This window comes from Apis cerana, linkage group LG11 (assembly GCF_029169275.1).
Source record: "Apis cerana isolate GH-2021 linkage group LG11, AcerK_1.0, whole genome shotgun sequence".
Taxonomy (NCBI): Eukaryota; Metazoa; Arthropoda; class Insecta; order Hymenoptera; family Apidae; genus Apis; species Apis cerana.
Genome location: NC_083862.1, coordinates 12,298,500 through 12,324,642, shown reverse-complemented (window position 1 = coordinate 12,324,642; position 26,143 = coordinate 12,298,500). Strand labels below are relative to the sequence as shown.

At 43.9% G+C, this 26,143-nt stretch overlaps 1 protein-coding gene across 3 annotated transcripts in view; it reads right to left on the bottom strand.

Annotated features, from left to right (window-relative positions):
- LOC107995050 (RB1-inducible coiled-coil protein 1) overlaps nucleotides 1-26,143 on the bottom strand; it is a 43,052-nt gene that overhangs the window by 11,040 nt on the left and 5,869 nt on the right. For 2 of the 3 annotated variants that reach the window (XM_062081903.1, XM_062081905.1), the window contains exons 2-5: nucleotides 24,720-24,928; nucleotides 1,623-1,911; nucleotides 349-1,291; nucleotides 42-256 (exon numbers count right to left, since the gene is read on the bottom strand). In XM_062081903.1, coding sequence (XP_061937887.1) covers nucleotides 42-256; nucleotides 349-1,291; nucleotides 1,623-1,911; nucleotides 24,720-24,928 — 1,656 coding nt within the window. The remainder of the gene's footprint in view (nucleotides 1-41; nucleotides 257-348; nucleotides 1,292-1,622; nucleotides 1,912-24,719; nucleotides 24,929-26,143) is intronic. The other variant, XM_062081904.1, reaches the window with a different exon arrangement.

Below are 26,143 nucleotides of genomic sequence, written 5' to 3'. Positions count from 1 at the left end.
CCGGCGAGAAGAAACTTTGGCAAAACTCGGTTGACGGATACCTGTCGAACAGCATCGGTGCTCTGGCTCGTTCCTGCTCCTTGGTGGCCACGTCCACGCGCATCGAAGCGCTATCCTTCTCCTTGTTGTTCTCGTCGCCGCTGGTAAGACTCTTCGACAGGAAGAACTGAGTGATGCTGTTCAAATCTGGCGACGAGATGGTCAGCGCCAGATCGGGTAGCTGAGATCTAAGGGATTCCATATCCTCCGCCGTCAACTGCAAATCGTTATCGTCATGATAATCCTCGACGATGAAAAAAATATATATATATATATACACATACGAACGAATATACGAACGAGTTATACCTTTGGCAATCCGTTATCGAAAACGGATGGCGCCTGGGTGGCGAATGGCGGTGGCGTGTCCTCAAGGCCGGGGAACAAGGTGTTGAGGAAGTGGCCGTCGAATTTGCTCTGAAACTCCCTTCTGCGAGCCAATTCCTCGCTGTGAACGGTGAGCAATTGGCAGGCCAAGTTGCTGGCCCAGACCAGGAAAGCCTGGGAGAACGTTCTCCTACGAACGACCTCGGCCACGGCGTTCATGTACATCTGCGGCGCGAGATGGATCTGCTGCAGCACCTCGAGGTGCCTCCTCAAACGCTTCAGACTCTCGTGATACATGACCAACTTGCCATCCACCTCCATCATCTTGTTCTCCACGTACATGATCCATTTCAGCCGGTGATAGATGTTCACGGACAGCTCCTCCTTCGCCTTCGTGCACCGACGCCTGATGTCGCGCAACTTGTTGTGATTCTGCAGCATGACGAGCAGCTGCCGCCTGTGCGACGTGCACAGGTCGGGAAGCACGCTCGCATCGCCCAAGTTGTTCGCCCGACTCTGATTCTGGAGGAAACCCTGGGCGAGCTCCCCCTGCTCCTGGACCAGCTTCTTCGTCTGCGCCATCAGCTGCTCCAAAGCGAACAACCTCTCGCCCAGGCCCTTGATCTCCTTCATGTCCTGCTTGTTCGCGCTGTCGATGGCCGCGTTCACCTCGGCCTTCAACGCCTCCATCACCCTCTCGTCGAACTGTTCCAGACCCCTCGAGCACTGCTCCGCCACCTGCTCCAAACTGCTTTGATTGTCTTTCGCCGAGATCCATCGAAGCAGGCTCAGAACCTTCTCTCTCCCCTCGGTGTCCTTTTCGGGCTGACTCGGTTGCTCGTCCGGGCTCAGCAAACCCTCCGCCTGGGCCCTCAGCGCTGGCAGGATTGGAATTTTCGCTAGGGTGCCCAGGTCCGCGTTAAAGCTAGGCAAATTTCGGATATTTAACGTCGGTCTATCGTAGAGGAAATAACAAATAACGATTGTTCGACGATTCGATTTTTCTCGGAAATCGTCTTGCGTCTTCTTGCATCTGTGCGCGCGATTAACGTCATTGAGAAGGTAGAAAAAAAAAAGAAAAGGGAAAAACAATCGCGGTCTGGAAATCGTGGAGCCGCGATTATGCAAATCGGATGATTTGAACTCCGATTGAACGTTGCGCTCCGATCTTAATTATTTATCGAATCCGCTTCGACTTATCCGGCCGCGTGTTCTAAAATAAGCCGGTTTCATTTATTTTCCCGCGGCGTGCTTACTTTTCGAGTAGTTCCATGTGCCGCTGCCTCTCCGACAAGTAAACGGCGAAGCTCTGCTGCAGGAGGTCGGCCCGTGACTGGAACATCTGAGTGATGTCCTCCAGATTCGCGACCACGGCAGCCCACCCCTGTTGCTGAAGGTGCTGATCGTGGACCAGCCTCTCGCAGATCCTCGTCTGCTCCCGCGCCAATCCGCAGCACTGCTGTGCCAATTGGGCGCGGGCGATCAGGGTCTGATAAGTGGCCGGCATCGCGAGCGACGCGTCGATCTGATTCTGAAGATCGACATCTGCAATTTCAAGAAGGATCGTTTCAAGAGGGATTCTCGACAGGGTTTGGATCGAACTTTGGACCGAAGGGGGCAAGAATTAACTTTAATTCTAATTTTCCATTCTTCGTTAATCAATTACTAGGAACGACAAACCACGAGTACGATTCTTATTAATTAATAACTTTTAAAACACGGCTGTTGTCAATCGAGGGAATACCCATCGACGAAAACCGACGATCTCCGTTTTTCGAGCTCGCTGGGATTGGAAATCCACGGCGCCTGGTTTCCTTCACGAGGGTGAATTTCGAGGGCGAGTCTCGAGTTGCATCTCTAAAACTGGATCCTCGTGGGTCGATAGCGTGGAAAAACAAACGAGGAGAGGAGCGTGTACACGCTATCGATCGTGTACACGAAGATGATGATCATGCGCTTTCAACCGGTGGATTAGAAAACCTCCTCCAATTCAACGTACAAAATTTTTTGCTACGATTCCAAATTCTTTTTAACGCGTGCGAGTTTCTTCCATTAATTCTTCGTTTGATTCTAGAATACACGTACAGAATTTTCGCTACGTCTATCGCTAGAATTTCTAGCTCCGACGAAATGTTGGGTTTTCTGGTTGCCAAGGGCTCGTAGAACCCTCCTCCCCCAAGGCCAGTAATTGCTTCTTCGGGCGTGGAAATTTTTCGAAGCCCCAATTTCATCAAGGTAGAACGTGCCCCGGGAATCTACTGTCAAAGTAAAGCCCATGAGTGATGGATCGTTTCCAACCGCTGTAAGGGAGAGTCGTTACCCGCACAAACATTCGAAACCAGAGAGAGAGAGAGAGAGAGAGTCAGGGTAGGCGCCTTCGAGGAAAAATTTGACCAAAAGTTCCGTGTACGAAGGAAAATAATAATAACAATAATAAAAATGAACGAATACAACTTGTCTGACATCCTAGAATTCGCAAGAATAGAAATACAGTTGCCTGCTTTTCCACACGGCGCAAAAATATAACAATAGCGTCGTTTCTTGTGAACGCAGTTCTTCATATCTACAATTAAAGAAACTACTCTATAACGGCTGCCTCTCTCGAACGATCGTCGCAGATATTTCGAAGAATTTTGAACGCGCTGTTACAGGATCGATTCTTGTACGATATGATTCGGTTCGAATGGGATGGTTATATCCCCTTGGAGCGAGCAAGGGATTGGAACGGATAGAGTGTCCACCAAGCTGGCTGTATAATTGATCGAGCTTCGCCAATGTAATCTTGGCACGCGATGAAAGCTCAAGGTCGTGGACACGGCCCGCGCCATCTCTGCACGCTTACGTCATAGCCTGGATTCGGGGTTGCACACACAACTCGCGCACCCGATTTCACAGTTTATGATATTTCCAACTAGATTTCCAAAATTATCAAATTTTCTTCCCTGTCCGTTTGAATAGCAACGAATTATCTTCTCATACGGTCAACGATACTTGGCTGTGATCCGTTTCCTTTTTTTCCAATTTAAAAATCTTGGAAAATCTTGGAATTGGATCCTCCCGCGACCAGACACGAATCTCCCTGCAACTTGTCGATCGTTAAACTACGCTTCGACGGGTCTCGACGCGTCCCGTAAAGTATAATCATTGTGTTTCGATTCGATACGATAAGTTACGCTGAGAAACGAGATTCTGAAACGAGATTACGCTCGTTGGTTACAAATCGTGGGAAAATTCTTTTTCAATGGTTATATTTTATTACACATCGAGTACAAGCAGAGTACAGGCAAGTTGTCCCGTGTAGAGAAGTTGATCGATGAACGTTTGTCGTCAAACATTTGACTTTTCTTTTTTCTTTTTTCGCAAATATTGACCGCGAGCGACTAGAAATTTATCCAACGCGTCTCCTCGATCGGAACAGCGTTGTGCAACGAAGCCAATCGCTCCTCCCGATCCTGAGAAATTCGATAAATCAAGGGCCCCTTCCTAACTTTTCTGCCTAACTTTGGCAGAAAAGGAATAACGAATTCATCGGCCTTGGAATTTCAAGGCGATACACGTTTGGCCGAGGAAAAAGCGCTGCGGCGCGCGAAAAAGGGAAAAGAAAGGGGGAGGAAGAAGACAACGAAGAGGGTGGAAGAGTAGATCGAGATATATATTGCACAACTGTTGGACAACGTATCGATTTTATGCCGCACCGGTCCGGCATAGGGACGGTTTCCTTTCCCCCCCTCTAGTTTCCGCGTCTGAAAAACGAAGAGAGAGAGAAACGGAAAGGAAATTTATGAAGAGAGAGGACAGAAGAGAGGCGAGGTGAGAATTATCGAGAAACGAAAGCGAATCTTTGCCTCGCTTGCTCTTAATTTCAATTGTTATCGCGCAGGCGGCCATCGATCGATTAATTCGCCTCGATTTCCGGCCTCGACGATACCTCAGCGACGAGAAGTGGCGGTAAATAAATCAGAGATCGAGGACCGGCCGACCCCGAACGGTTGTTCGCAAATACGTGGAGAGTCGACTCGACCAACGGCGGTTGGAATAGTTTTTCAATTCAAGGGGGAAAGTTTTCGAGAATTTCGTAATTTTTTAGTATCGCTATCTCGACCTCCCTTCGAATTAAAATTCAGAGATAGACGCTGTTGGCGGCCGATAAGACGAAATACGTTCATAAATAGCCCCCAAGGAGTGATCCTCCTAATCGACGAGTGTCGAACGGCGCGTGGCAATATTTATAATTCTGCACGCATCGTATGTAAGGCGATCGTAGGCGAGGCGTAGGAATAGGAGCGAAAGGGGGTCGCGGCTCCCAAAAAAAGATCGGAGCGAGCCACAGTTCCACAACATTGTTGCACAACGTGTAATGCAGAAGAGACGCAGATAGGCTAGCAAAGATGATGAAAATTCGCTTCGTGTTTCGCGCACCGTATATAACGGCGGTGACCTCTTTTCAATCGTGTAATTGCGTAAGCTTCCGGCGCGCAGCAGGTTGAACCTGGCAAACAGGGGCCAAGAATTTCACGGCACGACACTGAATTCCCAGAATATCTTAACTTGGACTAATGCTCCCCTTTTCTAATTATAAATTCTACGCACCGCAAAACACACACCCACGCGTTCGCGAAACGTGGACACACGCGCGCATCGTTCGTGGTCGGAAAGGATCGATCGATAATAAGTTTACACCGATTGTGAAAAAAAAAAAGGAGAGAGACAACTTTTTTTCTCGAGGAGGGAAAACAATTTTCGTCGATCCTTCTCGAGTGTGAGTCCGTGCATTACATCCGCCCTTCTACGGGGTTGCTGCTTCGTTTCGTTCCAGCCCCTGTAAATCAACGTTTATTGAGAAATGTTGGTACAAGGAAAAAACACCGTCGCGTTGGAAGAATTACGAGAGGAAGAAGGGGAGAAGTAGAACGACACGAACTAATAAAAATATATCGAAATGAAATTTCAAAAACTTCATCTCAACATGTTGGTCGATCGCGTCATTATTGGCCCGACTAATCCGGATAATCCGGAATACCGGGTGTATCCGGCGGAAGTTATTTGAACGGTTATTAAAATTATCGTGCGATCCGTCCCAGGTTATCAAAGGGTGAACGGGTCGCCGTGGTGCCAGAAGAATTGCGAACGCAGTTCCATTCGTGTCTCCACTTCGTGCCTCTGTGCGAAGCGGTTTAAAAAGCCTGTTGCTCTGCCAACCGGCGACGACCCGATGGGAATGCGTGGACGCACCAATGAGCGTGGCAGCGGCGTAGCGTGGCTCGATGGGTCGCGATCTTATCCACGGTGAAAACTCGGCCATCCATCCGGTGAAGAGTAGACGGGGGAAGAAATGTTGGGCGACGGTCGGATCGGTTGGTCGATCGCCAGGAAACGATAAAACCGATCGAGGAACCCGCGCGCGGCTTGATGAATATCGCTCGATTTCTCTCCTCGCCCCTTTTTTCCTTTCTCTTTTCCTTCTCTTTTTCCCCCTTCCGCCGCGTCGGTCAACGACTGCACAAGTCTCCCTGTTTTTATCAATCGACACGATTCGAGAGAACCTTCGCTCGAGATTTGATTTTTTACTCTCCTTCTCATCCTCGTGAAAGGATCACACGCGATTAAGGATCGTGTCCTATTCCCCTGATGAATAAATTGGATCGATTCGTTTCGAAAGCGAGTCCTTGTTCCAAGTTTATGTATACGTTTTTTCTTTTTCCTTCGTTCGATATTGGATACCCAGCTTCACGCGGCTCGTAAAACGGTGCAAATTAGCGATTTTCTCTGGCTGGTACCACGGTGAAACTCGGTACTTTTACCGTGTGTTTTCTCAATTAGAACGAATTCTCCGTTTTTTTATTCCTTCCCCGCCCTCAAAAATGAAACCGCGAACGCGTTTCTGTCGGCCAACGATCGAACAACAAGAGAGAAGAAGGGAAAACGAGATCAAAAGTGCGAGACATTTCGCTCCGATCGTTAATTCCGGATTACAACACTGTAATCACTGTTTTTTTTTTTTGCATTAATTACAGATCTAGACACTAATTTACGAGCGGCGGCGAGTTATAATTATTCCGGAACGAGAGGGAAAAAAGCGTTTACGTAAATATCGGGTGGAAAAACACCGGTTTCGGATCGAAAATGAATCACATTTTCCATCGAGATCGGTGAAAAGTGCACGACCCACGATTCGCGCTCCTTCGACTTTATCCTTATATAACTTTCACTAGCTACACCCATAAATATCGAAGCACAGAGAACGCTTATTACCATCCGTTCCCACTATTGAACGACATCCTCCGCGTAGATCCAAATCTTCGATCGATTATTAAAAAAAGAAAAAATCTTTCGTTACTTTCTAATCTTCTATCTTCTTCCATCAAAAGAAAACACTGCAACTTGTGATGGAACGAAGAAGTTGGAAGAATTTTTGGCGAGGAGCAGGAAGAAAAAGAAAGAAAAAATAAGACGACGATCATCGGTTGCAAGTGGGAGAAGAAAGGGGACGAGAAGAAATTTTGGAATAATAAGAGTATCTCCGCGCGAATCGATCGTTTCCCCGCCATTATCGTTTCTCGACATTGTGCAAGACAAATTGCCGCGATGTTAACGCGGCGAGATCTGAAAAGGAAAGCCTCGCGTTACTAGAATAAACCGTCAAGGCTGGGACCCGGTCCAAGTATCCGATACATCGCCTCCAATATATCGCGCACACCCTGTATATACCCATTGCGCGGCCAGACACGTCAATAAACGATTGTAATTTACGATTCGGATTCCCTGTGTATCGAGAACTCGCTCTCCTCCCGTGGAGAAGAGCTCCATTTATCACCGATTTCGAATCAGAGGATTGCGATTCGGTCTCGCACGAGAAGAATTGAGAAAGAGGGAAATATCGTTCGTCTCCTTCTCGATATTAATTCTTTAATTAATAATTCGCATAAAGAATAGATGGTGACTTAGAAACGGAGAGTATGAGAAATTGTCGATCGAAGAAGAGCCCGTGCCTCTTGTTTTTAAAAAAAAGTTTGCCAACGTTCGAGGATAAATTCTTTGCGGATCGACTGGAGTGTTGCGCGTACGTATACAACCATGTGCACATATTTTTACGATAAATCGTTAGGTATTCATTATATTTTTTAATGATTAACATTTGTGCAAATAACTCGTTTTATTAAATACACAATGACTCTTTGTTCGCGCGTGTATAATATTTTTCCTTAATATTTCTCTGATGATGAATAAGAAAATAAAGGTAGGAAATCACACAATACGAGAGGTACAGCTATATATATATCGATTCACTGTGAGTCACTTTATGCTTTTAACAAAATTAATGCCTACTTTTTTATAGATAAAAGCCTGCTTATTTACTTCCACTTCGACAATTTCGAATAATAAAATTAATAATCGAAATGCTCCTGAATAAATCGTTGTGTAAATCGTTGTGACTAACACGAACAGAACTCGTCTCGTTTTTTTTTTGTTTTTCGAAAAAACATTCTCGATCCGAGCCAAACGAGAAAGGAGATTATTAATTTTCGACGCTGCACGGCACTGCTAGCTGTTATCATTCGCGTTGAAAAGAAAAGGGAAAAGAAACGAGAGCAAAGAAAATCGTATCCGCGATAAATTCCCGTTTCAGTGGTTAATTGACCCGATATGGAACGCCGTTTCTCTCCCGTATATAACACGAATCTTGACCCGATCGAAGATAACCCTAAGCACCCCCGGTGTCCTTTCCTCCCATTTCCGCCGCAGAGAGTTCCATTTCGCCGATCCGACGCTTTTCCCTCCTTATTTCTCCTCCCCTCGTTCATTCGCCCGATAATTCCCAGAAACTCACCGAGATATCGCATTCCCCTCCGATCTCGAAGGTGGCGCGTGGCTGCTAATGCCACTCAATGCACGACAATTTTCGCCAACAGCGATCGAAATCCTCGAACACTTCGCGCAACTCGACGAAATCTTTCGTAACGCAATCTTTTATAACATCCCTTGTCCAGTCGAACCTCCAATGAAGCTATTTTCATCGCACGATTCTATCGAACATTTCGAACGTTTCAGAGAGTTGAGGAGAATTTTGAAAGGTACAAATTTTATCTTACCGAAATTAATATCGTCGACGCTTAAGCAAATAAGTTTCGTTTGTTCTCGGCCAAGTTTGGAAAACGAGATCCCAGGCATCGATCCAACGGTAAGTTCAAAATGGTTAATTGCCACGTTTGTTCGATAGATAGCGCACGTGGTTCTGGTATTCCGTTGCAGGCGCGGCATAACACGGTGGAGGGGAGATACTTAATCGTCGCAGGACGAGATTATGCGCGGCCGCAACAATGAGCATCGTTGTGCGAGGAAAAGCGAGGAGAAATGGTATCGCGGGGTCTAAATAAAAGCCGGCCGATTGGTTATCGACGGCTAAATAAAGAATATCGGGCCGGCTCGATGCCGAGTGCCAACATCTTTTGTTACGCGCTCCTTTTCCTTCCCAAGCTCGTTTTCCCGCCTAGGCTTCGCCCTTCCGATTCGTTTTCGTTTCCGAATATCTTTATTCATCGACGCGCCTTCTTCCCATCAGTGTTAATCTTTTGCAATCGTAGAACGCACCGTCTGACTACTTTTCATATTCTTATTCTTATATTTTGGAGAAGGATTAAATTATTTATTCTCTAGTTCAATAGAAAAATAATTTTCTATTATTTTCCTCAAACATGAATACTTTTCTATTATCGTTTCAATCTTTCGACAACTTAAGAACCCCCTTTCGAAAGAATTTTCCCTTTCGAATTCCATTTGGCGACCTTGAAACGAAAATCTTTCGGGGCTGCTGCGGCCAGTATTCCGTGCTCGTTAGAAAGGAAAAAAAAAAAAGGTTTTCGGAGAAAAAGGAGAAAACGAGCGGTTGTCCGGGGTTGAATCCGGAGGCCTAGGCCTGGCGGATCGATGGCCGAGGTTCCGCTAAAGAGGCCTATATTTATCCGTCTTTGGGTCGAGGGAAAAAACTACTGGTCATCCGCGCGAAGAAACGTAATTTTGGAAACGACGTTGGGGCACGATGAATAGGGGAACCAGCTAGATAGAATCTTTTTTCCTTTTTTCCTTTTCGAGGGAAAACGAACGGTGAGGGTACGGTTAGAAAAAGAAAAATAATCTCGAAGTGACGTTGAAAAAGGAGGAGAGCGCTCGTACCTGCTGCGTTCCCTTCGTGGAAACATGATAAAAAGATAAATTCGTAGGCAGAGGAAACGGTTCGAGGCAAAGTCACTTGGTCATCCTAATATTGGATGTACAATCTCTCCAAGTAATAAAATGTATTCCATCCTTTTTTCTTCGATCCAATCTTGAATTTCCAAAGCGAATATATTTACTCATTTACCCATAATAACGATTAATCGGAAGAAGATTTAAATAAAAGAGAGTTGAAGAGTTTCACGAGTTAAATTGGAGAAAAACTACAATCGAGAGAGGTTGTTGAAAATCAGGTTACAAATGTTACCAATTTTCTAAAACGACCCAGTCATCCTCGATCTCTCGCGTCCAGTAAAACGCTCTCTCCCTTGGAATTAATATTCTTTCTTCGCGGGAACACACCTTCTTTCTTTCCCCCTCTTCCTCTCTCTCTCTCTCCCTCTTTAAGAGCTTTTTTATCGAGTATATCATCGTGAAAGTTCGCGTTTAAAGTGGATCGCAGGCGGATTCAGAGGTCACGGAAAACGGCCCGCGGCCGTTCGACATCTCGTTCGCTTTCAACCTCTTTTACCACGGATGGAGGAACAGGGGGACGAAACGAGAGGAGACTACGTGGCGCGTCCGCGAAACTGCAAACATCGATCCTGTTGTTTCGAGGCTAATCGAGTATCCCGAATCCACGAGAGATCCTTGAACGCGATATTTGGACCACGTCCACTGGGAAGTCGAAAAAACGTCGCGCCAACGTCTCCTTCCCATGCATCGAGAGAGAACGTCTGGAAATCTGGGTTGCTCGATTATTTCGAAACGAATTTCCTTTCGGAGAGGGAAATTGACGAAGCCTGCGAGAAGGATTTTTATTTTCGATTCGTTGGTGGGGGAGGATCGAAACAACGAGTTTCTTTCGAGAGAGGCAAAGGAGGTTTTCCTCGCTTAATCGGTGGCAAGAGGTTAGGCAACGAACGGTAACGCCGCATTCCCACACACTCCACTTTCATTTCTTTCGTTTTCCCAGGCCAGCAACAACAATCCTGGCCTGTCGTTACATAAAAGGACTTAAAACGGGGCCGAATATGGATTCGATCCATTTCGAATCCGGTCGAAGGCCTCGTCGAAAGAAGCCTCGGTTTTCGATAAAAATCCAGCGTTTCTTAAGTGCGATTCGTGATTCTTCCCTCTTTTCAAAGTTGACGTGAATTTTGATCAGCTCGAGATTGGGGAAAATGCAGATGGAAGGTGCAAACTAGCTAGGAATCGTATCATTTTCCACCGAGGAAATTTCTACGTGGAACGATCCATCCGTACGTTTCATCGCCACTTAACACCGTCTGGAACGCGAATAATTATTCAGAATTGCCCGAAGACGGTTTAGAAAGACGCCGTTTAATCACGTAACCGGCTGTACACCGAGGGATTATGTATTCATCGATTAGATATGTCCGTTTATCCCGTACCCCGTAATATTTACACGTTGCATAATAAAACTAACGACGTTACATGCTCAGCCTCGCGTACCTTTTTATTCATTGTTTACCGTTCTCTTGTAGGAAGCAGAGATGTCAATCAAAACACAATATTTCCTATTTTGAATATGTTAACGCGCGCTAAGAGATCACAAGTTTCTAATAATAGCCGTTATTCATACCTCCTCCTCGTTCTCCTTTTCTCTCTCTCTCTCCTCCGACCCGTCTTCCTCCTCCCTTTCGAACGAGTTCGAGAGAAAAAGGAAATAATACTAATTTCTCACTCCGAGTGAAAATTCCAAGGATAACCCTTAATCCATCCCCTTCGTTTCAGCGAAGAAGAGAATTATAGATATCCGTAATAACCGTTTGCCTTTCCATTCCGTCAGAGGCTTAAACAAAGGAGCAGCGGCCGCTCCCAGAGATCCCAAAGGATCGCCGTCGTCGTCCGTGGCGGCGAAACAAAGCTGCGGACACGGCCCCGTTCGCACGATTCGTGGCGTAACGCGCACGAAAATAATAATTGCGTGCGTAAGGAGGAGCGGAAAAATGGAGGAGGAGAGAGGAGGAAACGATATCGTCGTCTCCGCGCTTACATCACTCGCTTCGCCGATGCGAAATTACTCCATTATTCGCGGGCGCGCGTGTGCGTTGGTGGGTAAATACGTTTGTTTCTAACGTGTCATTCATGATCTGATACGCCGCTTCCGCGAAATATTGCTTATTACGATCATCGAGGCGACACGGAATTTCTTTAATATGTTCTTCGTCCGAGGAACACGTTGAAATTCGGGGGAGAATGTTCCGGATATATTTCTCCGGAGGTTTAGAGATCGATGGAAAAGGTTCGAAAAGGTTTAATTGTTATTCCAAGATTGTGAGTGTGTGATTGGAACGCGAGAACGATAGTCCAAGGAGGAAATACAATTTAATAGTTGAGGTAATTCGCGAAATTGATAATTCTGGAATAATTATCTATCGATATTTCGAATAATAAGTCGATCGATCGAATAAAAATTTACGCGATGTTGATTCCTTTAACTCGTCAACACCAAGATACTCGTGCGCTCGCAGCTTGTAACTTCCTGCTGACGCAGAAACTAGAGCATCCTGTCACTCCGTAACAATGCTCGACTGTTACTAAATTGTTGTATCGATCACACTCTTGACGTTTCATCCACGACGCGCCGTCGTTTTTCTATCATCCTCTCTCTCTCTCTCTGTCTCTAGAAAAAGAAGAAGAAGAGCTATCTTTTCTCTCCGATCTCTCTTTATCCGATGAAACACGAAATTAATATCTCGATCCATCGGTCAACGAAGCGATTTGTGGAAGGGGGAAAGAAAAAAAAAAAAAATCAAACTTCATCTTGCGTCGATCGAACCGTACGAGCGTGTTGCAACCGAATAAATGTTGGGATGTAATCCTAGTAATTTCAACCTCGTAAAAAGCTATGACGAGCATGATTCGACGTTAATTCCGATTAATGTAATTTCAGCCAATTACACCTCATTACAGCCTCGAACTTTCTAATATCTTCTTTCGTCCATTCTATCGTGTTCTCGATCGTTTTTCGAAAAAAAAAAAAAGAGGAAGAAAAAGAAAAGAAAAGGAATAAATAATAATCGAGCCAATTTCCTTTCAACAACGTGTGCGTTGGTCGAGATTGGCGAAAGAGGGAGACGGAGGGGGGGAAAAGGTATGGCAAAAAAGGAAACGATTTGGAATATAATTTAGTTGAAAGGTCCGTCTATCAAAGCGTTGCACACGTGCACGCGTGTATACAGCGTGAGTCAAAATTGAGCTGTACATCCGTACAAAAATATTTATTCAACGCGTGATAAGCAATAAAAACGAAAAATAACGGAAGAAACGTTAATGTTTCTCGTCGTTAATCTCCGATTAAGTGAAAATTAGTGAATCGATTCTTTTCTTCCTATTTTTTCCACTAATTCACATTTATCGCATTTTTCGTTTAACCATCCTTCTCGAACATTTTTTAAACTCTCTCTCTTTCTCTCTCTCTCTCGTAAGGAGAGAAAGTTGTTGAAACCGAACACGTTTAATTTCCACTTTACGTGCAACAAAAACGTAAACGTAGAAAGATAAAATAAATTTATACTGCTGACGATGTATACCCGGCTTTTGATCGTTGCTGTACGTATCTACGCGGGAAGGGGGGGAAGGAGGGGGAGTGGAAGGAGGAAAAAAAGCATGGAATAGGCCACTCGATGGTACTAAGAAAATCGCATGACCGCGTTGCCATGTTTCTGTTGCAACAGCCAGAAAATAAAAGCCGCCCGAGGGAATGGAATAATATGGACACGTGTGCATGTGCCATACCCACACAAACGCGCGTACACACAGAGAGGAGAAGGTAGCGCGATGAATAACGAAGCTATTGCTTATTCATTGCGATAACGTGGAATTTTCACCGCCGCTCGTTATTTCTTTTATCACCGAACCGATGTATTTGGAGCGCGTGTTTTTTTCTTTTCCTTCTTTTCTCCTCTCTTTCCCAAAAATAGGCCCCCGTCTTCTCGACAATCTCGAAGAAGATCTCGAGTGGAACGTGGGGAATGGGCACTCGAAATGTGGAGGAATCGGAAGCGGAAACTCGAAGAAAATAGGGATTCGGAAATAGGAATGGAGCCGCTTTTTTCGAGATTGAAAACTGACGCCGAACTTGGTGATCGATGAAATATTCCAAGCTCTGCTCGGAAAGATCGATGGAAAATATAAAATGTAAAATCGCGTAAAAATTTTGCGACGCTATAAACGTTTGAAGGAACTATTTGTATTGCATCGAGGAAGATTCTATGTTTCAAGGTTTCGAGAATTATTATTATTATTACCTTTCGACCGCGAAATCGTGGAAATGGAAGGGAGAAATCAATTGCAAGGACGTTTACATTTCAAAAGAAGAAGAAGAAGAAAAAAACACACAGCATGGAATAACAATTACAACGACCTCGATGAATTACTTCACGATTCCTGTAACAGTTGATTCCAGTTGTATTCAACGATAATGTAATTAGCGTAATTAACGTTTCCGCGAGTTGCACGAGGCAGAGAGGAGAATTCCATCCTGCAAACCCGAGCTGCTCGAGTTTACCTTTAACTTCTCTTCCTAACAATAACTTTGCCCCGTGATTATTAAAAATCACCGACATCCAAATTCGTAGATCGATTCGTACGCCCACGTTTCTAGGTAATCGCAAATTACCTGGAAGAGGACGGCGAAAAAGGAAGCGGGTTGAATCGATTTCGATCGGTGAAACGAAAGCGACGAGCTACCGTTGAAATTGGAACGAATAACGATTTGAGCCGAAATCGGATCGATTTACGAGACTTGGCTCGAGAATGCTCGATACGCAAGTTCCTTCAAGCTCATCACAATTTTTCTTTCCAGAAATCGTTGTTATTATTATTATTATTATTATTATTATTTGATGAACATCTTTCCAAATATTTCCCCCCTTTTTTCCAATCCAGAATTCGCAACGAATATTTTCAAATATCCCTAATATATATCATATTTCGAAGAGAAATTTTACCCCGGCATTATTCCTCCATCGATATCTCTGTGTTTCGCCTCTCTCGACCCTTCCCCCCCTCCCCTCGAATCCAATATACACCTCGGCACGTATCCGTCCATTGATTGGAACGATATATATATATATATATACCCCCGTCGAACGATTTACGTCATTTCTGTTTAACGAGCTTCCACGTCACACGCGCGGTGGAAAAAAATTCCTGGATGGAATTAGACGAGAATAGAGGGAGGGAGAGAGGGAGGACACAGGCGACAATTTTTCACAATTCTCCTCCGTTCCTTCTTCACTCCCCCTCTCGCAAGAATAATTACGGTGCTCGCACGTGTAACTGTGAAAGTGTCCGTGCAACACGTGCGCCACCGGATGGAGAACGGTTACGCGACCGACTCACGGCTCCGGGTGCCAGGTTGTCTGCTTTAAATTAAAGTCGCGTCATTCCTCGTCACACGTCGAACGCCGCGCGTATTCACCGGCTCGCGTGAAGGAAACGTGCGAGGGAACAGGTACTTCGAAAGGGGAATTGGAGGAAAAGGCGATCGTGATCGGATTCGGGTGATCGCGATCGTTGCCTCGAATATCGATCGCTCGAGATTTGATTTATTTTTCTCTCTATTCTTTCTCTCTCTTTTTCTCTTTTTTTTTTTTTTATCTAGAGCGCGTTTTCAAACACGCGGACAGCATATACGGAACGTGTTGAATATAGTTGTGGCTCGTCAAAAGTTAGGGTATCTAAGTGTTTTTTACTTATCGTATTGAATAAAAACAATCTCCTCTTGGTTAACTCATTTTTCGAAATATCCATGTGTTAATGACTAACATTCCGTTAACGAGTGAAAGATTATTACTGCTTCTAAAAAAAACGATGATGCTTCGAAAATACGAAATAACAGAGACATCACGTAAGACGTGTGTATAAGAATCTCGTTGGAAATTTGCAATTGTGCCATTGTTTTCCTGGATCTTGGCCATTGGCCGGGAAAGGAATTAGCTTTGAAGAGAGATCTTTCAAGGTTTTCTGCAAATTCTTCGTAGAGTGTAAACGGAATAAAGGAAAACGTAGCGGGTCAATTGCGACGATGTGGTCGTAAAATATCAAAAGGTCTGCTACGATAAGCAGATTTGCAGAATGGAACACGACCTCGGATGGAAGAGTTCAAGGGCTGAGAATTCTCGAATAATCGTGCTGCAAACGCCACGTACAAATATTCGAGTGTAAACGATTGCGTTTTCTTTTTTTATTTTTTTTTTTCTTTTTTTCAAGCGACGGTATCAACTGTTATTACCATTTTCTTTATCACATTGATATTTCGAAAATAATTGCAATTACTCTTCGAAATTTACCCAAGTTTCGTCACTGGCAAGAGAATATGCGTAATGTACATAATAATAGTTATCAAACGTAAGTAAAAAAAAAAGAAAAAAACTTTGAAAAAATTTCGCTCATGACGTCCGAAACCGGACGGAATCGATGATTAGATAAATCTTGTTTTTCGTTAATTGATATAAGTAATTGTTGTTTAGCATAAGTTTGTATAAAGAAGTGTGTATAAATTTCGCGTATAATATTAATTTAAACGAGCCACCTGTTTTAAAAATTGCAGAATCTCTCATTATTTAAACGAAGAAATCGAATTATCGAAATTTCATCCCGCGCATTTACGAGAATCGCCTAAATCGAACGACTCTTAATTACAATTACGAAATAAAAAAAAAAAAAAACAAAAAAGGAATTTTGTCAGTCATCAAGGATTTCGTAATAAAATGCAAATTAAGCGGTAAATAATCTCGAAACAAAGGCCAGTAATCACCCGAACCGGTTCCATAGTCACCGACACAATTGTAGATAATTACGTTAACGAGCGTAAATTTATTCGGATCGTTAAATCGAGTTTACACGATCGAGTTTTTAGACGAGATCACGCGAGAAGATTGAAAAAAAAAAAAAGAAAAAAGAATGCGCATCGATACGTATCGGCGCGTGAGATATTTCACAGCCGAAAAATAGCGAATGGAGACGAAATCATGGGCCGAGAAGGAAACGTGTCTGGAATCGTATGTGTGTGTGTGCTACACGTGAATATACACGTCTATGCAACTAGACTGCGCGAGCAGTCACGATAACGATGAACGTAATAATTGCAGTTGCGCTTTGCCTCGTCCCAAGGACTGCAAAGTAAAAAAAAAAAAAAAAAAAAAGACTAACCAATAGTACAAGTTATCTACGCAGCTTGCGCGGATGCGTGTGAGAGAGAGAATGAATGGATTTTGAATTCGCAATGAAATTTTTTTTTTTTCTTACGTAATGTTCAGATACCTCTTTTCCATAAGGAGATAAGAAAAATTAAAATTAATGGCCACCGCCATTGCGTTCGAGTTGAATAACGATACATCTGAAAAAATTAACTATAAGCGACGATCTCCTTTGTGTCCTATGAAAATTAGGCCTTTCTTCTCGAGGGGAAGGAAAATTAAATTCAATTTGACAAGATCGAAGGATGTAAATCGAGTATAGAAAAATTGAAAAAGAGAAAGAAGAAGAAGAATGGAATGGAAATAGAAAATTTAAGGATTTCGTCCACTATTTACAAATTTTTCCCTTTTTCGTTACGTTTTTGCAGTGCAAGCTTCTGGCGAATCCTGATAAAAACAGAGGAGTCGTTGAACGGCGAGATTTATTAAAACCTCCGCGTAGCCTTTTTCTTTCTTTTTTATTTTTTTTTATTCCCAAGCTTTTACGAGCAGATATCAACCCGCTATCGCGAAACTCGTTCCGCGAACGCGAAGATAGGGACGAAATAACACGTCGAATAATATCTGGCTCGTGTGAATGTCCACGTACCGCTGTTTACGAACATGTATCCACAGATTACCGTGTTTACAGCGCAGAGAGATCCATCGAGAGACTCGAAGAGTCAGATTAGAGAGGAAACGATGGCGAGGATCGATCGTCGAGGGGATGAAAAGGGGAGCGGTGAACGAAATAAAACCACGAACAATCCTCCTCGAATAATAATCGTTCAAGTGTGGATCCATTCTCTCCATTCTCTCGATTTTCCTTTGAAAAAAAAATTACATCTACCAATTTAATTCCTAATCAAATGCGAATCTCGATTCCCTCCTTTTCCTTCGAAAAAAAAAAAATTGACGAGAAAATCGTTTCTTTTTAATTATATCGTTTTCGCGATATAATCTGTAAGGATCATTGAGCCTGAACATTTAAGAAGACGATTGCCTTTTCAAATAAATCTCACCGTTGACTTACGTTTTAATTCACCTCGTCGTAAGAAGAATGTGAAGAAGTTTATTCCATTCGCTTTGGAAGGAGGACCAGTTTGACGATACACTTGGGGACGCATATAAAGGATATCTCGCACGGGCAAAGATACATCTCTCTATCCGCGAAACAAAGAGGAAGCGGGGTAGAAGGAAGGGCATAGAAATCGCTGGAGCCACTTCGGTCAAGTACACGCAGCGATATTCGCCCCGCGCTTTTCTAAACGAGCCCGTGGCATTCTTACCCATCGATTGGTCCGCGCGGATTGCATTATTCAAACCGAGGCGAATCCATTATCCCGCGACTCGTTTCTCTTTCCACCAGCGGTTGGATCGCCGCACCGAAATTCCACGAAATTCCGCGTCAATGCTCTTTGGATACTCGAGAAGGAGCTTCCCAGGATGCGTGCGTCGAAGAAATTTAAAATTCTCGAGAGTTGGTCTCGAACGAGAGCCGGTATCCCTCGAAAGATGGAGAATATTTCTTCGAAGTGGAGAAATAGTTTCGTTTCTCCACTGGCGCAGAGTGGAAACACGTGTCCCGAGGAAAATTCGAAACCTGGAAACCTCGTTAGGGGTTCTAGAAAAGAAAGAGGGAAAATGATCGTTGCGAGGAGGATTTATCGTTGTCCTTCACGGTTGTTCGAAAGTGTTACTGAAAAGCTTTTCTTCGAAAAAAAAAAAAAAAATGAAAAGAAAAAGGAAAGTTGGAATCTATTCTTAGGCCAAATCCGAACAACGTTTGCCAGATGTCGCACGGTTTGCCGCTCGAACGCCTTTCTGTTCGGAATTCAAGATAATCTATCTGGTCTCTTTCAATAATAAGCACGACGTGTCACCTTCGTCTTATTCAACCGGGAAACTCCTTCAGACGGTAATTGTCCCTCTTAAATGTCACTGACTAGTTAACACAACACAGGCGCGACATTCGAATGTAATTAGACGACACGATTATATAAAGTGTCTATTTTTAAACGATTGAAATTAAAAATTTAAATATATATACATATATATATATCGTTTACGCGATAACAAAAATATTTTAAAAATATCGCCATTCCGTTTATCACGATAATGGATAATGAGAATACATTTTCAATATTAAATTCTAAAAAATATCATTTCTTTTTTTTTTTTTACGTAACAATTCCAACACCTGCGCAAATTGGAAGAACAAAGACAACACACGGTATCCAATCAGATCCATTTATCATTCGTATTTCCACGATGGAGGATGGCCCGAAACTTCCGCTTGGATCCCGCATCTCTCACCTGACCGATCATTATCCGTTCGAAAGTTTTACTCGGGAGGCCAAAGACCCGTCGCGAGGACTCGTCCACGTGTCGTGTAGTGATAAATTAATTCAAGGCCAGCGGGAATAAAAGACCCAGGGGTCCAACGAACGAACGGACCTCGTCCAACCGTGTGTTTTCACGTACTGTTATCGAGATGGAGCGGGAGACGCGGGGTCAGAGGTGGCCACCAGCCCACGTTTCCATCGAGAAAGAAGAAATCCAATTTCGCGCGCATCCCGAGGCGAGTTGGCCGCATCAGCTGACGGCCGCTCACTCGGTCGATCCAATTGAATCCAATGGCCGAGAAAAGACATCAACCATGGCGGACGTGGCGAACTTGCAAACCTTCTTCCTTCTATTCACCCTGGATCGAACGACGAATCGAACTTTTTGGAGTAAATCACCATAAAGTTGGAAAGAATTTTTCTTTGGAAGAGGTATTCTCTCTCTCTCTCTTTCTCGTTCGAATAAAGAGGTATTTGTTCTTGTTTGTACAGAGGCTAGCATCGAGAGGAGTTCGATGACTTTTCAAGATCCTCCAGCGGTGAATATATTAAAATTTATGCGTAGGATTTACGTAAGTTTCTTTTCTTCTCTTGTCTTCCTTTCTTTTTTTTTCTTTCCTCGCCTCTACAATTCTATCGCGGAACGAGCGTCCGTCACGGTATCAATCGCGACGACGAAATGGATTAAGATACGCCAGGGAATCGTTGCCTCGAACGACCTCGAATGCGAAACACGACGCTCGATTTAAGATCACCTTAGCTTCGTAAACAAACACGTTAACCGTCCGTGTCCGAACGAAACGAAATTATCCGACGAATATCTCGCGTTTCAAACACCATTGTGCGCACAGTGGCATAGCTGATTCTTCGCTTACAAACAATCATCGATGACAGGTAGATACGAAATTATTCTCGTTTCTCTTCCACTTTCGAAAAAGTGGCATTACATTATAGTTTACCATGTAATTCTATCGAAACAGAAAAAAGAACGCATCGATACTTTTTCCAAGAATTTCTCTTCTCTTCGTTACTATAGGAAGATAACACGGGTGGAAGATAAGACAAATGATGGAAACATCAGCAGAAATGGCACGATTAGCCGGATATAACTGGTTCCAAAAAAAGAAAAAATGTTTTCAGAAGCAGTTTACATTCCTTTTCAAAGCCACATCCTGTTACATTCCTCCACCTCCTTGGGATCCGATTCATCCGTGCGCAGCTGTCCCATCTAACGAAAACCGCCGCGTTTCCTCGAACGCTTACACGATTCGCTCGCAGCCGGTACACCCAAGCTCGCGTGTCGAATCGTCAGCTGACGGTGGAAACGTCACGTAAGCATAGATAGACCGTGAGACAGTCCAGCATTTAAACGTATGTAGATCGTGACAACTACCGTGATCGATCGTTGCAAATGTATACACGACGATTCCTTCTTTTCTCTTCCTCCTCCTTTGGAACAATAACGCTCATCCACATTATTTCGAGGCAATCGTTCCTCGAGCAAATAGAGGAAGAGAGAAATTAATAAAAAAGATCCCGAGGAAGATAAATACACAAAGCACGCACAAAGTTCAGCCGCTGCTAATCGAGTTTTCATCATTCCTGCCTCGATCAAGCCTCAATTGACTTGAACGATTGGTTGAGAGAGAAATAAATATTCCACCTGTTCGCTCTTGCTCGGTTTATAGATCGATCCTCCGATGGTTGCGTAACCCGTGTATATTGCGGCGTATGGAGCTCAAACGCGAGACATTACGAAAGTGCACTGGTTCCAATCCCTTTTCGATTCCAGGAAGCTCTTCTCCTTGATAAGAACCCGTTCGAAACGATGCACGTGGGGAGAAATGGTTGCATCGATACAAAGTAGCGAAATTCTCTCCGCTATCGAGAAATTCGCTATTCGAGCAATTTCCTTATCAGTTGCTGTTCCTTTCTCTCTCTCTCTCTCGTAACGTTATGTCATTGCTTTACGCGATACACGATTATCGTATCGGTGCACGTTTATAATGGCTCGAGCTCGTAATTAAAAATTTGTCGAGGCAAAGAACATGTATATTTTTTTACACTTTTATCATCGTGTCTATCGGGCACGTGCGCTGCTATTACCTTCGTATATCACGTACAATCGTATCGTCGAATCGAGGGGAAAGAAAGAAGGAAAGAAGGAAGGAAGGGAGACGTTAAAGTTAAAACTTTCTTATTAAGTTTTTAATTAAGTTTCGAGAGAATCGTGGTGATTATTTGTAACTCCAAAAGCGATGATAGAGGAGAATAAGGATACTTATCGACAACGAGAAGGAGAAATATTTGAGAATCGATCGAAAGTTGCACACACGTGTCACTGCACCCTTAAAACAGGATCGATAGTTGCGTCCCCGAACTCTTGAAATATCGGCTTTAAGTTCAACGTGGTTGACGGTGGGTGAAAGAAAATGTGGTACGCGGTCACGCTTCGAAGGAACAAGCAAGGAAAACGAGGATCCGCTTCTTCTCTCGCCGATCCATCCCTTAATGATCGCCGATGCTCCCGGCCATCTGATTTTCGATAAGAAAAAGAGAGACGCGATTTCAATCTGCTTAATTCCTTCTTCGAGAAAAAAGAAAAATAAATAGAATCGATTTAATAAGACACTTGGATATAAACTGCATGGATGCGAGTTATTACTCGAACTAGCCACCGCAACGCAACAAGATAACACACTTAAACCGACTCACTTCCTTCTTTAAAAATTCGCCTATCCTATAATCTGATTTCCAAACAACTTGCTGTCTCGTTTTTTCAAAATATCGTGGAAAGCGAAACTGCTGCTGCTCCATATTGCTCTTTCACGCCGGCGATTAACCAATTTCGCCGAGAAAACGATGCGTCGACCCAGTTGCGACTCGTCGTGGTGACGTTCTCAAAGAAACGAGATCGTTATCCGTCGGATATAAAAGAATCGGGTCAAAGTTGGCCGCGAGTTGCTCATTGACGCGGGTCAAAGTCTTGTTGCGTCTACGAGCAGCGCCTATCTCGCGCGCCGTCCGAGTTTTTCGCTCGAAAGGGAGGAACGAGGATCGAAGGAGAGGCGAGAGAGACGCGATCCGTCTAAACTCGAGGCAAGGGAGGGAGGGAATCTGACGCTTTGCTGCTTAACCGCGCGATTAAAGGGGAAAGAAGAAGCAGGATGGGCAAAAAAAGGCACGAGTCCGATGGGTATCCGGAGAATTTATTGAGAATATTCATGGAGATGCAAATTTCGTTTCAGCCGATGAATGTTTTACGTAAGCGTGCGAAAGATGGAAACCTTCCGTTTTCTGATCGTGACCCTTTTAATTCAGGCAATAAAAGATCTTGTTGTGTAACTATGTGTCGCTCCAAGGAAGTATAACGGTTTCGATCAATTTGTCGTTAACCTTCCAACCGTACCTCTCGAGAGAGAAAATTGTGCGATGAAGGTGGACGAAGGATGATTGGTTAATCCTCGATCCATACGTTAAGAAGAATTGGATATTTCGACACGAGGATTAAATTGAAAAATGTAGGATTTTGTAGAACGAAGAATAAATCGAATATTTTTGGTCGAGGGTGGAAGTCGAGTAACGATAGATGGCACCGCGTTTCGTTGCGAAAATCGAAAGTGGGAGCGATAAGAGCGAACTTGATCGTTATTTCAGGGAGCGGTGGAAACGGCGAACGCGAGGCGCATCGCGATACCGAGTCTGCGGTTTACGTTACGTGGGCCGAGGGACGTGAATTGCCGCGTGAAATCCGAGGTGGGCACGATAAGACGGGCGAGGATGGAATAGGAAAGAGCCTTCAGACGGGAAGAAATCGATTTTACGAGGAATGAAAAGGGTGAACGTGTTAATGAACGAAGCGTTAACTCCCCGCTCTCGTCTTATCGCCTTTTATATTTTCGAATATAATAACATAACCGGTATTTTATTTATTCCGCTTGTTGGAGAATAAAGAGGATTGGGAAAAAAAGAATAACAACGTCGTTAGCGAGTTATTTCTATAGATTTTAGCGAATCTATAGAAAGAGCGGTGTCCTGACTGGAGCGCAATTCACGTACTCTGGACGATATTGAGAAGATCCTCGAAATTCAGAGCGTAGAATTCTTGGAAATCTTAATAATCTTGCGTTGCATCGACTCGCTTTATCTATTAATATCATGAAAAAACTTGCAAAGTAAAATTTAAGTTTCCCGATGCGAGGATCTAAGAATGGAAGTTTCAAAACTCAAGAACTCGTGGAAATCTTGAAGACAAAGAAATTTCGTTCAATTTCCTAACGAAGCTGCACGGTTCGACGGATGAAACGCGCGATCGTAAGGATCGTGGAATAACGACGAACACGGGACGCGCGGTTAACGACTTAACGGTACACGGGGGGGAGGGGGATCGCCACGGTTAACGCTCGCGCCGGACGTCGAGACGCTTGTGGACGCGTTGGAAAGAGGCGTCGAGATGACCCGATTCCGGCTAGACAAGGAGCGAGATATCGGCGAAACAGATCGGGAAAACAGTGGCTCGTCGCGTATTCTTTCTATTTTACGACGTCTAATTTTACTTCGCTCGAATTGTGCGACTCGTTGGGGAAACTTATTCGATGGAACGCGATAAAGGGAAGATGATGAGAAATTGCTTCCTTCGAGGGAAACGCGCGTTTCTATTTTTAACAAGATTTCGACTCTGGCGGAGAGAGGAAAAAACGAAAGGAAACTAAAGGATAAATCTGTCAACGAGACACTCGACAAACTCCTGCTGCTTCTCTAAAACATGGAACTTGTGTCTTTATTTTTAAGCTACGATTACTTGAACCCTATCGAATATTCTACTTAAAGGAAAAATCCCACCGCAGAATCGTAACGTCCATCTCCCTCGATTGTTGACCGTCGGAATATATTATAATAAAGCTTCGCGCCATTGGAACGGTTGAACATCGCCATTCATCGGACGAGCTAGCCTCGGTCAATATTCACGTTCCAATCACGGTCCACCGCATACGGTAAACGCCATCAACGGGCCGTGATCGTAAGATTGGATCGAAACACCGCATTTGTTCGAATCTACCTAAACACAATTATCCTTATTATATTATACATCCTCCAAGATCGAAGGGAGAAGTGAAAATAATCCATTCGAGTCGTCCATTGCGCATCTTCCAGTATCGTAGGCCCGGTTTTCGTGGCACAGCTGATATCATCCGCCTCGTTTTTGCCCGATGTTTTGTTTCGACGAGGATCGTTATTAGCGTCCTTCCGCCTTCCGTCGATTCTCGAAACCAGTATCGTCGTTGCCTCTTCTTCTTCTCTCCCTTCCCCTCCACGAGATCGAAAGAACGAAACGAGAGAAAAACCACTTCGAAGTGGACGAAGAATAACGCGTAATGAGAAAAAATCCCTTCGACCTTTTTCTCCTCGCAATTTTTAGTTTCAAATTTTCGATGCGACCAACTGCACGGATTGAAACAGTCCATTGTTTCAAGAATCGTGGAAAAAGTCAAAGTATGGAGCGAGGAGGAGCGTTACCGGCAGGAAATGAAAAAAGGAGGGGAGAGGGGTTGAAGAAAATTCACAGGTGAAGAAGCTCGTCACTCACCGGAACCGTAATCTATGCTCGGCGTGGGTGGAAGATGGCTCTCAATGGCGGCCTTGCTGAACAAATAGATCGGATTCGTGTCGGTTCCGGCCGAGTAGGAGCACACACGCGCGGTTGGTTCCAGGCTTTCGCCTCCGCTCATCAGGAGCACCTGGTGCGCCGAGACCACGCCGCATTCTCTCTCGATCGCTTCCTTCAGTTGGGCGACACTGCGCAGAAAAGAGAAAAAGAAATCGTGTTAATAGTTATAGCTGGTTGGTGGCCAACCGGTCTCTGCTGGCAAGTAGAGCAAAAGAAAGAAAAAGAAAAAGGATCGTCGTTAAAACGGTACTCTATCAGATTCGAGAAATTGAAAATTCATCTGGAATTTGTAAAATATCGGATCGTTGGAAAATTTTTCGAAAGATTAATAATAAATCAACAGAAATTCCTCCAAGAGAGATCAGGGATTGGAACGATTTTCGAGCGATTCGAAATTTAATACCGTGTTAATTTTTGGCGGATAATTGCAGTATCTTTGCTACGCGATAAATTCTACGATAAAGCGGGGCAGTCGTACAGCTTCACCGTCATCGATGCCGTGATTAAGGTCAAGATTATCCGTGGCCGTATCAGAGAGGCGAGCTGCTCTTAGAGGAGGCAACAAAAGTCCGAGTAATTGGGGAAACTTGGAAGACTTCTGCGTAGCTGAACGGGTATCTAGCACGAGATCACGCCTTGCAGAAAACAGTACAGGGAACACCGTTTAACTTTTACGCGACCTGGTTTTTACCGAGCCGTTCACACAGAGCAGATAGTAATTGCCGGATGATGCGTTTCCGTGATTCTCTTCGAGGGGGCGGCACGGATAAAAAAGGAAAGAAAGAAAGAAAGAAAGGAAGAAAGAGATCATCGGAGCCAGAACGATGATTCCAGCGCCTACTTTCGATCTCGAATATAACCACTCTCTATTCCTGTCCGTTTCTATTCGAAGAGATAAATAACGAGGAGGATTGATTTGTGAAGCGCGACGAAAAGGTCTGTGTGTAATTCGATTGGTCCAAGAAGGATAAAAGTGCAAGCTACGATCGTGGCAATTATGTCAAGGCGATATTCATAAAGGCGGACGATAAAATGCTAAACAGGTTTACAAACGTGGAGGAGAAAAAAAGAAAAAAAGTAAATAAAAAGAAAGAAAGAAAAAAGTAGGGGTCAATCGTTCGACAACAATTCAATTGTAATTTAAAAATTATTGAATTATTATAGCCAATCGTTATTATCGCTTCCTTTAATTTAATTTCTTCTACAATCGTTTAAGTTATTTCTATTTTTTTCAAATAAAAAATCTTTCTCCTCTCGTTCCACTCGAATCGCTCGACGTTACTGTTATTTTTCTAGCAAATGCGCGATATATATATATATATATTCCATATTCCGTTTATTCA